General features: G+C 29.9%; 3 protein-coding genes and 1 long non-coding RNA gene across 6 annotated transcripts in view; 1 reads left to right on the forward strand and 3 right to left on the reverse strand.

The window, feature by feature from the left end:
- Window positions 1-2,838: 2,838 nt before the first annotated feature.
- On the reverse strand, window positions 2,839-4,908 carry LOC139090596 (insulin gene enhancer protein ISL-1-like). Its single transcript, XM_070640362.1, has 6 exons — window positions 4,552-4,908; window positions 4,076-4,399; window positions 3,766-4,002; window positions 3,423-3,709; window positions 3,154-3,354; window positions 2,839-3,084 (listed from the first exon to the last, which is right to left on the reverse strand). Exons 1-6 carry the CDS (start codon window positions 4,700-4,702, stop codon window positions 2,953-2,955), a joined length of 1,332 nt encoding a protein of 443 aa, XP_070496463.1. The 5' UTR covers window positions 4,703-4,908; the 3' UTR covers window positions 2,839-2,952.
- A 142-nt stretch (window positions 4,909-5,050) lies between these two features.
- On the reverse strand, window positions 5,051-8,723 carry LOC139090595 (leukotriene A-4 hydrolase-like). Of its 3 annotated transcripts, XM_070640361.1 has the most exons (8): window positions 8,572-8,723; window positions 8,318-8,495; window positions 7,712-7,728; window positions 7,079-7,240; window positions 6,384-7,017; window positions 6,241-6,323; window positions 5,712-6,174; window positions 5,051-5,650 (listed from the first exon to the last, which is right to left on the reverse strand). In XM_070640361.1, exons 1-8 carry the CDS (start codon window positions 8,593-8,595, stop codon window positions 5,151-5,153), a joined length of 2,061 nt encoding a protein of 686 aa, XP_070496462.1. In that variant the 5' UTR covers window positions 8,596-8,723; the 3' UTR covers window positions 5,051-5,150. The 3 variants fall into 3 exon arrangements, with proteins under 3 accessions (XP_070496462.1, XP_070496460.1, XP_070496461.1); XM_070640359.1 differs by lacking the exons at window positions 7,712-7,728; window positions 8,318-8,495; window positions 8,572-8,723 and adding an exon at window positions 7,473-7,626 and having other exon boundaries at window positions 7,079-7,245; XM_070640360.1 differs by lacking the exons at window positions 7,712-7,728; window positions 8,318-8,495; window positions 8,572-8,723 and adding an exon at window positions 7,360-7,468 and having other exon boundaries at window positions 7,079-7,245.
- Window positions 7,113-8,534, forward strand: LOC139090597 (uncharacterized). The gene is made up of 2 exons (XR_011544438.1): window positions 7,113-8,185; window positions 8,248-8,534. It is a non-coding gene; the product is annotated as an uncharacterized lncRNA (long non-coding RNA).
- A 292-nt stretch (window positions 8,724-9,015) lies between the features above and the next one.
- Window positions 9,016-14,638, reverse strand: part of LOC139090688 (uncharacterized) — a 78,598-nt gene continuing 72,975 nt past the window's right edge. The window contains exons 30-34 of the mRNA XM_070640489.1: window positions 14,333-14,635; window positions 10,316-14,136; window positions 10,133-10,253; window positions 9,854-9,912; window positions 9,016-9,758 (exon numbers count right to left, since the gene is read on the reverse strand). Coding sequence (XP_070496590.1) covers window positions 9,512-9,758; window positions 9,854-9,912; window positions 10,133-10,253; window positions 10,316-14,136; window positions 14,333-14,635 — 4,551 coding nt within the window. The 3' untranslated portion in view covers window positions 9,016-9,511. The remainder of the gene's footprint in view (window positions 9,759-9,853; window positions 9,913-10,132; window positions 10,254-10,315; window positions 14,137-14,332; window positions 14,636-14,638) is intronic.

The raw sequence follows: 14,638 nt of genomic DNA on the forward strand, positions 1-14,638 counted from the left end.
TGAGTTCCTTTTCGCTGTTTCATAAATATATCTGTTAAAATTTTTCTATTATTGGTTTTCTTATGCCTGATGTTTTGATGTTAACATGGATAGGATAATCTTGATAAATTTTAAGGCAGTTGCCGAAACATTTTTCTTTGACTCATTTTGAATACTCTTCAATAAATATTTAAACGTGTATGAGTAAATGTGAAATTACCTTCATATCTCGTGTTAACTAAATTATTAAATCAAGTATATTTTAGAGCACACAAAATTACTTGTTTCAAGGAATCAATTAAAATGTGAATATTAATCTGTATTTCAATATTACAATGTATTTTAAGAGTTCAACAGCAGCTTTTCTCATAACAAAATTAGATTTTAATAATAATTCGTTGTTTTTTATGCGATGACATCCAGAAGAAGTATTTTTGATTATTTGCCATAAATTACGTTTGTCTTTCTTTCAACTTTACACAGTTACATGGCCCAAGGTATATCTATGCAATGTACCTAACCATAATTTGAGTGTTACGGATGCGAAAAAGCACCCGAATCCGACTAGATTTTCCCTTGGGATTGAACCAGGGTCATTTAGCCTACTCTTAAACCACTATGTCACTGCATGTGGATATTCAATAATTTCTTTTTGTTGCCTTAATATAGTTCAATTTTGAAAAAATATAAAAAATCGTGTGAATATAAGTTCTGTCGTGTTTAACATTTCCTTTATATTTTCTGTTTTTGCTTTTTATCAAAAATCAATTTTTAAATTTCACGACCAATTTTTTTTGTTCAAAATTAGATGAATAGGATTATAGTTATCAATCAATTGCCATGTGTACATTTTTCCACTTATTAAGTTAAAACTGAAAATTCCATTCACTATCACAAGGCGCCTAGGTATTTAACAAATCTTGACGTTTTCATCGGAAGAGAAACTTTGGACACATTTACTTCTAAAAACAAAATTAGTACATTGTGGATGTTCAAAACCAAACACCTCATTACACTAAGTCGATAAAAATTATTTAGCATGAATTAAACGTAAATGTATTTTGTAAAATATTTTATGCCAAAAGCATCTATCAACATAATAATTAAATTAAAAATATTTAATATTTTTTTTAACACCTTCTTTGACAGTCTGATTAGTAAGTTTTTCTTTTCCTAAATGGTTGCATGTGATACGATGAAAAAGTTTTTTCATGCATGAAATCTCATACGACATTTGTATAGGGCGTCTTTAAATTTATTTCTTACATCTTTTTCATGTGTTCCTTGTTGAGTTTTATTTTTCAACGCAGCTTTATAAGTAAATATATATAAAAAGATACAAAACATAGATAGTATTTATAAATGTGACATTTATTCTTCAACTACTTATTTCTGGTTCATTTTCATTGTGCTTTTTTTGTTAAAATTAAAATAGGATTATGCATCATCGATGCGTGTCTAATACTAAACATGAACATAAAGGAAAGCATTAATCCTATTTTTTTTTCATGTACTTTGAGTGCAAAAAGTAGTAACAGATTCAATGTTAATACTTTACACTGCTTTGCACATCAAAATTATCCAATAGCATGTCAAATGAGCATTCAAAACGAACAAATCACATTGGAATGAAATTTTAATGCTTGAAAAAATTGAATAAAAAAAATCTCCGCTTTGAGCGAACGAGAAAATCAGAAAATCGATGACCGATAATAACGACAACCCAATAGAAAGATGTAACACATTAAAAAAGGTGCGGCGGCAAAAGAGCTGATTGATTCGAGAATCTAGTTTGATGAGAATTTATGTCTCGCCTTATCTTAATTGTGGCGCCTAAAATAGTTTTCAGATCGATGCACTGAACATCGTGAAAAGGCATTGACATTTTAACTTATCTATGCATATTTTCCTTATATTTTTGATGGCTTTTCACATGAGATTGTTAAATTAAGCACAAAAAATTCTTTTAATTCCTCATGTCCCTCGAATTCTAATGTTGAGAAGGAAATGGGTGTTTTTGTGAAATAATATAAAATATCTCCCTATATATAAATATATCCGGATACTTTAAATAAATTTCAAGTCTTTAAGAGCCACATAAAATTTTTTGTCTTTCATTTCATTGTACGAAGTAATTGTAGCTTATATTGTTCCCTTCTTTAATCTTTATATAGAAGAGAATTTTATTTATGAATTTTTAACATTGTATGTATTTCTTCTTTTTTTGTGTGGGGTTCTTGAAATGTATTCCTTTTTAGAACATGGAGAAATTTTTTCCCTTTTATATATTTCTTACGTGCTAAGAGAAGAAATCAGATTTAAAAATCTCCCTCTCTATGCTGCATAAAAATTGCATGAAATAAAATCTCGAAAGAGGATTTAACAATGGTGATTTAAGAAAGGAAAGAAGTGTAGAAAGAATGGAAAATGACAGAAAGACACGCATATTTGAGGATAGAAAATTCTTATGTTTGATAGAACGTCACGAAAAGATGGAAAAGACGTGTTTATCACCTTTAAGTCGCTTTAATGCATTCTTTGTACTGTTTGAGATTTTGTTTTTAAGCCAGATTTCTTTTGTGGATTCTATTGTGGCTGCTTAGGATATACATACATATTTTGTTTCAAAGTCACCGATTCATACAGTATCTGTGTATATCAAGTCATTGACTTCTCATTTATTATGCAACAATTAAGAAAAACACACAAAAACATGAGAAGAAATGACTGGCGCCCGCATATTTTTGTCATAGAGAAAAGTCAAGTGTCCATTGAGAGTCACATTTCAAGTCATATGCTTTGCTAAAGATGAATTCATGCATGAAGCGTGAGAAATGTTGGAGTAAAAAAACACAAAAATGATTTTTTGCATTTTTAGGCATTTTAAAAAACACCAAAAATTGTATTGTATTTTATAAACTTCGTTTTATGTACATATTTTGTTTAATTACAAGCGAAAAGTTTCGTTAAACGTTACAGTGATCCAGCCACACTTTCTTCACTTTCCTGATATGAGTCTGTACTGTCTCGGTTTTTGTGCCAATCAAAATGATGATCAGAATAGTTGTTCATCATAACATCATCTCCTAGATCATATCCGTGAAGCTATATGAATATTATTTAAAGTATGTAAATATAACAAAACAAGTTTCTTAAATTCATAACTAATTTTACCTGATTAACAAGATGCTGAAATGCAGGAGTAGAAGTACGTGTATCATTTTCAGAATCATTTTGCATTGCAAATTCTGAAAAAATCTTCCATGGCGGTTGATATTTGGTAACTTCGTATCCTTGATAATTTATGGGCGGCTCATGTTTTACAGGCGGAGATGCAATTAGTGGAATGCCTTGCATAAATGAAATCTTTCCTTCCTATTTTTGAGTAGTAAATGCCAGTTGTAAATTTTACTGTCCATTATTTTTTAAACATTTGTAATTACCTTTTCCTGTTGCATTTGCAATTTAGCCTCAATTGCTTTTTTCTTATCTTTGCATCTTTTATTTTGGAACCAAACTCGAACAACACGAGCTGATAGTCCCGTCATTTCAACCAATTGCTCCTTCACTAATGAATCAGGCCGAGAATTCATAGCATAACAAGCTCTTAACATACTCAATTGTTTTTCATTCAATACTGTTCTCACTCTCGCCGGTTTTCCATTTAATGTATGTGTCTGTTTCTCTCTTCGACTCGATGATTTGTATGAATCAGATTCACTATCAGTATCTAATGAAAAAAATTTATTTATTTCTATTTTTTTCACTTCTAATATTTAATTTTACCTGATATGGAACCAAAATCACTAGACGATGAACGTTTGATATTGCACATTGATTGTTTGATTGGTGTTTGATTATTGATGTTTTGATTATTATCATTAGTAATACAGTCGATTTTACTATTATTATTTAATTCGGTTAACTGACATGATGGCCTTTCTTCAGACTTTAAATTTTCTATTTGATCGTGATCAATTTTACAATACAATGTTCCGCCATCTCTCAATGCAAATTCATCACCTTTATTAATGAATTAAGAAATATTTTTTTACTTCATAGCTACTGTGCCAAGACATTTATATTTATTTCTTACCAGGTTTCAATTGCTTTTCACATGCTGTACATCGAAAACATTTTATATGATAAATCTTTGTCTTCGCTCGCATCACAAAATCATTTTTACTGAATGAGCATCCGCACTTATCACATTTAGTACCAAATAATCTGACATAGTCTCTCTTACAGTAAGTTTTGCCATCGCGAACAAAACATGTACAGCTTTCATCCAAAAATTGATTACATTCTTGACATTTTAGGCATGCTGCATGCCATTCGAGATCAGGTGCCACTCGCAAAATATACTGGTCTTGAATCTCACGTGAACAACCAACGCATTGAGATTTTTTCGGTTCCATTTCTATTGAATTACATATTATTTAAAAAAAATATATTAGAATTTTGTTTTCATTATTTTTCACTTCATTTTAATATTAAAAATTTAAAATCTTTTTAAGACAAAAGAACTTTAATTTTTAAAATTTATAATTAATGCCATATAAAGAAACGCACTTATTCCTTGTGGAAATTTAAAATCCATTTGATGATTTTCATTTTCAACGAGAGTTGGTTGCAAGAATCCTTCGTGATGATTGTGGTGATGATGATGATAAAATTGGCGTGGCATATTTATATGGCCACTTTGTATCTCTGCCATTACCATATAGAACTATTGAGCAATTTTTTTGTTTTTATTTTTTTTTTATTAAATATTTGCAATCACTTGTTTATTAGGTATTATTTAAAACTATGTTATTTTTTTTAGATATGTATGTCCTTAATTTTTAAAAAAAATCCTATGATATTATGCACAAGCATCCGCTTCGTTTAAAAGCAAAACAAAGAATGATTTTTTTCTAGCCCTCCGTAAAATTTCAAAAACCTATACTTTTATGCTATACATATAGTTGTCTCTTTCTCTTGAAATAGGTAGAAAAAAATACGACTCGTACAGTAAAGGGAATATTGTGTTTATATGTGTGAGTGTGTACTTGTAACAAACAAAATATGATTCTTGAGTTATGCTATCTTTATTGAAAAAAGGAAAGGAAAAAAAAATATTATCATCATGTAGTTACATTACATAGCAAGATAAAAACGCGTATAAAATTTTATAAATCGATTCCCAAGTCTTTAGCAACTGTGTATGCACACACTTTCATCATTTGATCTTTGACTTTTTTAAAGTTTTCAATTGCAACGGGTTTTCCAATATCCCATTTAGCAAGGTCCTTGTAAATTGGACGAACAAATTTCATTCGGAAATTACTATTTGCAAAATCAAAAATTTCATCAAAACGCTCTAAACGAGCTTTGATAATTAATCGCATCAAACGGAAGCGAATCTCTGCATTTCTTGTGTGACTCTTAGCCATCTCGTATGTTGCTGTAAGTAAATCTACTTTTTCCGCATTCAAATCAACAATCTCTGGCTTATCCAAAAGTTCTGAGAGAACTTCAATTTTTTGAATACTTGTAAGTTGTTGCTTCAATAAAGGGGAGTTTTTGATTTCATCAAGACTTTTTGTTGCCCACAAATCAGAGTGATTTTTACATGCATCATAGACCTTTGTATCATAGTTTGGAATTATTATTGGCATTCCTTCAGTAACTGTACAAGATTAAAAAAGTAACTAAAGATTAACATTCTCAGATAAAAAACTAAAACTTACAAAGCCACTTATCCCAATCAACCTGTTCCAATTTATCTGGGATTTTATCGTTGAAATATTCGTAAACATATTTCTGGAAATCTTTTGTTAAAATTGATTCATACTTGAACTTATTTAAATATGATCTCAAAAAAGGTTCAAAAATGCTTGGTCCGCCAAATAAGTCTTCCAGGTATCGCAAGAAAGTACTTCCTTTCATGTAAGGAACGCTACTGAAAGCATCATCTGGACCGACGTTACTAAGATCTACTACCAGTTTAGTAAGTTCAGGCTCGTTTGCAAGTTGATTTTTAATAGTGTCTTTTAAATCAGATAATCCATGAAGAGCACTAAAATCTCTATATTCATTTCCACGAATTCTTCCAATAATCTTTTGTTCTACGAAAACAGTAAAACCTTCATTTAACCAGAAATGTTCAAAATTGGCATTGGTTACAAGATTTCCAGTCCAAGAATGTGCGATCTTTAATGTATGAATGAAAAATAGTTTTTAAAAAGTATTTAAATGATTAAAATTTTAGAATTATACCTCGTGTGCTACGACATCAACAAGTGACTTATCTCCAGCAATTGTTGTTGGTGTAACGAAAGTTAACGATGGATTTTCCATTCCTTAACAAATGACTCTTATTAGATACGATTCATATGGATGTAATAATAATAATAACTTACCGCCAAATGGAAAACTTGGAGGCATAACAAGCAAATCATAATCCTTCCACAGATATGGACCACAAATATCTTCAGCAGTTTTCAAGAATGTTTCTGTTTCGCTATACTCCTCTGCAGCTTCATCCAATATTTCTTTTTCAGCCCATACTAATGAACGTGGTCCAATTCTCTTTGAATGAATATCACCAACAGCTATTGCTAACAAATAACTTGGAACTGGAACAGTTTGGCTGTAACGTGTAATGCCATTTTCACTTCCTTGACGAATAGAGCTCATTAAAGCAGTCAGTACTTTTGGATGTCTTATTACAGCATTATAAGTAAATTTAACTGAAGGCGAATCTTGACATGGCAAAATACTTCGAGCATGTATTGCTTGACACTGACTGAACATATAGGGATGTTTCTTGCCTAATGTTTGTTCAGGAGTTAACCATTGTAAAGCACTTGCATTTGATGAAGATGAATAGATGATTTTCAGTGTAACTTCTCCATCTGTTTTTGTAGGCAACATGATTGTTAATTTAGATCCAATGTCATTGACAGGATCAGTTATTGTGAATTTCAATGGTATTTCACATCCCTCATTGATGACGTTTACAGATTCAACATTTATGTCGCTTACATCCAGTAACTATAAGATTACACAATTTAAATTTGAAATATATCATAAGAATAAATCATAAAATACTTACAATCTCCTCAATAAACTTAGTTAAGATAACGAACTGGATTGTTGAAAATCCACTAATAGTTTTTGTTCCAAAATCTACCGACCAGTCAATATCAATATGCTTAATTTTGACTAATTCAGGTTGAGAATAGGACGATGGATCAGTTGTGCTTAAACGTGGCATCTTGACTGCAATAAAGAAGGAAATAAACTAAGTAATATGTTACAAAATTACTCAATATTTATCAGAAATATTTCTGATTATTTGACAATCGAAAAACCACAAAATTGATTTAATCGTACAAGTTTTAAAATGACTGATAAGCCCAATCTATCAACAAGAGTGAATAAGTGTGATTAAGTACTGAAAGCAGCAAGAAAAATATATATTAGTAATTATTTGATTAAAATATTACTTTTTAAATAACAATTTGCGGCGAAAGAAATTCACTCAATAACAACAAACGACTGAGAGGTTCAAACCTTTTTCGGTTATATTCACACGGACCGTATTTAATTACTCATCTAATATTACTCTCAAGTACCATTATTTAAACAAAAGCTGGAATCATTTCAGTGATTAAGAGATTTACACAATGTTCAAATTAGTAGTGAATTTATAAAATGTAAACAGTGATAAAGCAAAATCTGTAACCGAACGTCTTCGAACTTAATTCTTAATTTCAAAAGAATAATTCGACAATATATATAGTGTGAATATGATGAATAGTAAAATTTTATAATTCTATTATTGTAAATTCTGTTTATTCCATAATACTAATCCTACAGCTACAGAGTTTTATTTTATTGCTTTCGGTAAGTAATCTTCTGGATAATCCATAATCTTTGGGAAATTATCGATGACTTCCTGGTCAATATGATCTAATCTTTCGGGAACTGGTCTAAGCTGTCTGATTTGATTTGTAATATTATCTAAAATTTCTTGTGGAACTTTATCATCCTTAAATAAATGAAGACGTTGCATTGTGTATCGACGTTGTAAGTTTCCTCCTAAAGAGCGGTATATGGCCTTCTTCATAATCATCATAGGATCCTTCGAATGCAGTTCCCATGCAAGAGTCCATGTAGCACTAGATGGATAGCCAGTATGGTGGAAATAAGCTAAAATGTAAAAACTTGTTAAACAATTCGTTTGATAAATTGATTACCATCAAAAATTACCTCTTTTAGTCCATTCATCTCCTGGAAGTGCTATTTGTTTAGTGTTAATGCAAACTACATGATCTCCACAATCATCTAAGAAAAATATCGAACTTTTTGATGTCATGATCTAAACCTTGTATAATTAACTTACTCATTGGATGGTAAATGGGTTTTTGCATTCCTTTCAAGTACTTTACTATTACTTTAGCGCTATCAAAGGGATTTTGGTAGGAACAATCATAGACATGCCACATTCTTCCAAATGTCGCCCATTGCTTAAAATAAAAGCATAAATTTTATAAAATATGAAAAAAGTATTTCTTAATTATTAAATTATCTAGTTAATCATACCTGGACTCTTTGAGTTATTGACATTTTTAAATAAAAATAAAATAAAAAATATTTCTAGGTTTTTGATCGCGCTTTTAGTTCACTTCTCTTATTTCTCAAATCATTGTCCAATTATGAAATTTAAAATTTTCGAATTTTGAAACTTTTTCTTTTTTAATTACCTAATTCAGGTATTAGAAATTTGAACTAAACTTCAGCATTTACGCTATTATCAAATATATACACGCAAAAGCATAAATAAAATTAATGCAGGAAATTATTATTTTTAATCATGTTGACACAAAAGAAAAAAATGTTTCCGTGGAAAAACTACTTTTCGTTGTCAATGATGTACGGTTTTGAATTTTAAAAAACCGTTATGATATTTAATTGTTCAAAAATAATTAGAAAATTCTGAAAATAATTAAACTTGTTGAAAAAGAAAAATCCAACTAAAACTAGCAATTTATTGATAGGTATATTGAATGAATACTTTTTATTTTTTTCTTCTTTTTATCAGCGTATATAATGTGATAAAAGCAATAATAATAATTAATTAATAATAAAGAATAACAGAAACTGAACAAAAAATGCAAAAAAATAACAAATAATTTTTTAACATCTTAACTATAAAGTGACTAAATAAGGTAATGAAAAGCCATCACATGATGATGTAAATGCAGGGGATACTTTTTCATAAATTTTATCTCAAATAGAATCGTTTTTCTTGGTTTTTGAGAGGGTGATTATTATCAATCATGAAATAACTATTTCATTACTTTTTACATATTTTTGTATGTATATAAGGATAACATAAAGGAGACTACTAAGTCTCAGTAAAAAAATACATAAAAAATGCTTTTAATAAAACTTTAAAAAAAATCAAAATCGAACATAAAACAAGCAAAACATTGATATCTTCCAGCGCATTGATGTAACAAATAAAGTCATCAGTTTTTCTCTAAATTGGAGGATTTCCATTGCGGTATCTTAGAATTGGATCAAACTTTCCAAAAGTGTTTGTTAGTAAACATGAGTAGCCGCCATCATCACTATTAGGAATAGGAATCAAAGCAACTGCACCTAACAAAACAAGCATAAGAGCTTGAATAGGCAGGGATGCACGCATTACACGTCCGAGGAATCGATAAGTTCTTGTTAGAACTTCTTGATTGATATCTTCTTCCTCTTCTTCCGCATTTTGTAAGCTGTTGGAAAGAGATAAAATAATCAAGTTAGACATCATACTTGTAATTTTCCTTTTAATTAAAAATAGTTTTGAAAAAAATATAAATATAATTACTTCGCAGATTGTGTCAAAGTTCTAATGCTACTGCTTGATCTTCCAATTTGTTCAATTTGCTACATTTAAAAAAATTGATAAAATAAAAATAATATAAAATTCAACGTTTACTGTGATATTAAAATTATTAAAAAGCACTGTATAATGCAGGTAAAAACTGCTTTATACAGACTATTCAATTATACTGTGCTTAAATACTCCTGTCATTAGGAATAATTCAGTTTATTCTACTGACAATGATAAATAATAAAATTTACGAACTATTAAATAAATACTTACACTTGAGCTTAATGGAGCATTTATATACGCTTCGTCATATCCTAAAACAGCACCTAATTTTAATACATATAAGGCTGTTAATCTTCTTAAAGATTGTAGTTTTACGCTCAAGTCGGAAAGTCTAAAATGAGAATAGAAAATGTTTAAAAATGTCAAAAATTTAAATTTTAATCTTAAGCTTACTTCATAAACGTTTCCTTTGCTACACCATCTTTATCTGATGACTTTAACAATTGCGCTGAATTTTCTTGTAAACTTATCACTCTAGGTTCGCATCGTTCGATTTCGCATTTAAGTTCTTTGAATCGCAAAAATTTTGACTCCATGATTGATTTTTCAGATGATAAATCAACAGGTTCAAAGAGCTTAATTTTCCTTTCAGTATCTTCTAGCCAGACATTGAATTCGTTTATTATTTTATGGAATTCTCTATTACTTATCAAACAATCTTGTAATTTAGTTTGCCATGATGTTGCATGCTGGCAAATTTGTTCCCATCGCAGATTATTATCTGCAAGTCGTTTTCTTAATTGCTGTGCTTTGGACGTATCGGATGTGTGTAGAGCAAGATGTTCACCAACAATATTTAGTGATGAAATTATGCTCTTATGACTGTCGAGATTAAGGAGAAACTCGCGATGATCTTGTATCACATCTTCAAGTTCCTCAATATTATTAGGAGGTGATTGTTGTGTCTTTTGTTCATTTTCAGCTACATGTAGCCATTGTTCTAATCGCCATAAATCATTGTCTATTTGTTGCCAATTTCTCTGACTACAGAATGGGCAAGAACGCCAATCTGCTTCAGTAGAATGTTCAGCAAATTGTTGTCTTTTACTATCTTTCTTAGCATTCCAAATTCCCAATTGAATTTGGAATAGATCGTAGAGTTTTTCAATTTCTTTTGTATACGCTTCATCATCATTGCATGCATAATCATTTATGAGCAATGAATTCAAATATTTTAATAGTTCAAGTGATGATTCGCATGCAGCAATATTTTTACCAACTTTTTGTGATACTGTTTTACTTATTATTCCAGATCTATCTGTTGTATCAACACCTTCCAATTGGTTTTCTAATGCATCAATATTACTACTGAATTCTGCAATAGCTGTTTTTATTTCATAAAGATATGCATCTTTAGGTGACACACTAGATTGCATTTGTAATGTATTAACTTGAACTGCTGCGTCACGTTCTTCGACGGTATCTGCTTTCATAGCATTTTCATATTCTTCCTTCATTGAATTATAATTGTCTTTAATGCTATCGAAAACTTTATATATTTCGTCACTCATTGATTTTAATCTGAGTCGTTCTTCTTCGTTTGAATTTTCCATGAGATTTTTACGGATATCTTCAGCTATTTCAATGTGCTTCTCACATTCTTCATAATCTTTCTTTATGTCATTTAACTTTTCAAGTTCTTCATCTGTACCTTCGTATATTTTTAAATGTTTGATGTTGGTAATTTCAACATCTATTTGAGTCAATTTTAGGATTATTCTTTCATACCAATCGTTATATTGTCTAAATTGATCAATATATTGGTGTAATATTGTTTGTAATTTCGTTGTACGAATTGTAATTGTTTTCCATATGATGAGAATTCTTCTTGTCTCAAATGTAATACTGCGAATATTATTAACATCGACATTAGATGTCAAAACATCGTTGTAAAGTTTTTCCAAAATCTGTAAAGTATGTGTTTCATTGGAAATTTTGTCTATATATTCACTTAATTTTTCATTATATCTTTGAGACGATTCTTGGTTCATCGTTGTTGTTGATTTCATTTCTATTTCATTACATAGTTCATCACAATCGGTTAGCCATTTTGCGTTAGCTTTAGTAGTTGTTGTCATTTCATCAAGATTATTCCAGAGTGTCAAAAGATTTCTTTTTCTGCTTACAAGAGATTCACACAATCTCTTCCATCTATATTCAATATTATTTAAAGCAGAATCTAAGTTTCTAACACTCATTTCCATGTCAAGACTTCTCAATTCACTAAGTACCATTTCACTAAGGTTCAAAATTTCAGCAACATTTGCACTGTTGTTCTCGACTGATCGCTGCATTTTCTCATACTCAAATAGTTGCTTCTCAAAAGCTGCTTTTGTGGGTTCATCAAAAGTATAGGGTTTTAGAAGTTCTTTTTCTGTTTCAAATAGCCAACCACGAATTTCTGCAATTCGAGCTTCCAAACTATAGTAAGTTGCCTTAATTTCATTGACTTTTCTGGAACGATTATCATACAGAGTTTTAATGTTATTCCATTTTGTATTCAAGTTTGCTAATTTGCATTCAATATCAATTTTTTCTGGGCTGTCATAATTCTGTTCATTTGCATAAAACATTAATAGCTCATTTCCAACAGATTCAATCCATTTACGATCATATTCCTTCAATGCAAATTCTTCAATAATGTTCGCTGCATGATATTTCATATAAGAATCATCATCCGGTATCTTTTTGTTTGAGTAATATTTTTGTGATGATGCTTCCATTAATCGTCCTTCAGTTTCGTTAAGCCAGTACATAAGATTTTCATACCGAATAATAAATTCTGTTTGGAGACATATTCTTTCTTCAATGTGATTAATAAGCAATGAATATTCATGGTTAAGATCACTATATTGTTGCCATAATATCCAAATAGTTTGTCTTATCATTTTAATATCATAAGAACTGACATAATCTTTCATTTCATCCTTCATTGTATTTAAATTTTCCAATTCTGCTTTAATTTCATTCAATGAGTTTCGCTTTTCCTTTAGAATTTCCAATTGCTGCTTTGAGTTTATAAAGTTTTTATTCGTCTCGCCTTTAATGTTGTTAAGGAAATTCAATTGCCGTTGATAGTTGTCTTGTATTGATTTAACATGGAACTCATATGAAGTATTCAAATCCTGAATTCGTTTAAGGAAATCCAACCATGTTTCAAGAGTTGCTCGAATATTTGCTAATCTTTGATGTGTAGATGCAAATTCTAATCTTAAAGCAGATGAAGTTATATCGTCGATAAAGTTTAATAAATTCATTTGATTGTCCTTCATATTAATAACATCATTTTCAGCATTTGTTACTTTCAACAAGATTTCATCAATTTGACTCTTGATTTTTCCAATTGATTTGAGATAAATTTGTTTTAAATGCAACGTTGACTTTTGTCTCTCAATATCATCAATAGTTTCTAGTAAATCAGCCTGTCGTTTCCTATATTTCTCCCATGCACTAATGCGTGATTCAATTTCAGCATGACGATCATGAAGATGAGTTAATATTGTAACATGTTCTTTTTTGAATTCACCAATGTCGCTTTGCATTGATGCATCAATGCTTATCTTATGCATCAAGGCATTACGTTGATTGGTTATAAGGTTTTGATGAATTTTGCATAAATGTTGTTGTTCTTTGAGGACATTATAGTCTGATGGAATTGGTGTTTGAAGGAATGATCTGACATGTGACAAATAATCAAGCCAAATTTTGAAGATAACTTTATTATCTGCGTTGTGAACTAAATGTGATGAAAGCTTATTATATTCACTTATTGTTTGTTTGAATAATTCTTGCAATGAGTTTAATGTATCCAACACAGAATTGCTTTCTTCATTATTCATGGTTGATGAAAGCTTTACGTTTTGTAAATCATTTTCAATCAATCCCAAATTCAACAAATGTGATCTTAATAGAATCAATTGATCTTCATCATTTGAACTTTGTTGTTTTAAATCTTCAGTCACATTAGAGATTAAATTATGTGATTTATTTACAACAACTTTTCGACTCTCTTGAATATTGTTATTATTAGCATTATTTAAACTTTTGCAAGCTTCAATAACTTCTACAATTTCACCAAGTTGATTGCTTAATTCCGTTATACCAGTGTCTATTTGTATTGATGAATCAGCACCAACGAATTCACTAATTTGCGCTGCGAGATTTTGTAAGTCACTGAGCTTTTGACGATGTGTTGTTAGAATGCCTTCTAATACCTAATAGGAAATAAAATTTGTAAGTGAATTACATCAATCGATAACAGAATTAGAAGGTTGGAAAAGTTTTTTTTTTTCTGGATATGTGAAAAAGTTTTCCAAACTTTAAATTCTCATTAATTTGTATTGTAAACTTTAGAAATTAGGTCAAACCAGTTTAAAAATTACGAATAAGCATTTTAAGTGGTCTATTTACCTCAATTTCTTCAGCTGATTTGTTTTCCATGAGGTCGTCCACATCACTGAAATGTTGATCTATTTCATTGCGAATAACTTCACTTTCATCGCAATATCGTTTCCATAATTTTACAGCTCCCTTGTATTTATCACAAATTTGTTTCAAATTGCTGTTTGTTTCATTCCATTGGATAGTAGCTTTTTGCATTGTATTTTCAATATCATGTGCGACATGTTGTTCACAGAATTCGACTAATGGCTGAGCATAGATCTTAAGATTCTTTACAGCTTCTTCTCGAGATCCAAGATCTTCATATAGGTCCTA

The sequence above is a fragment of the Chironomus tepperi genome, unplaced genomic scaffold, assembly GCF_022539635.2.
Source record: "Chironomus tepperi strain 1889 unplaced genomic scaffold, CSIRO-AGI_Ctep_v1 contig_219, whole genome shotgun sequence".
Classification (NCBI taxonomy): domain Eukaryota; kingdom Metazoa; phylum Arthropoda; class Insecta; order Diptera; family Chironomidae; genus Chironomus; species Chironomus tepperi.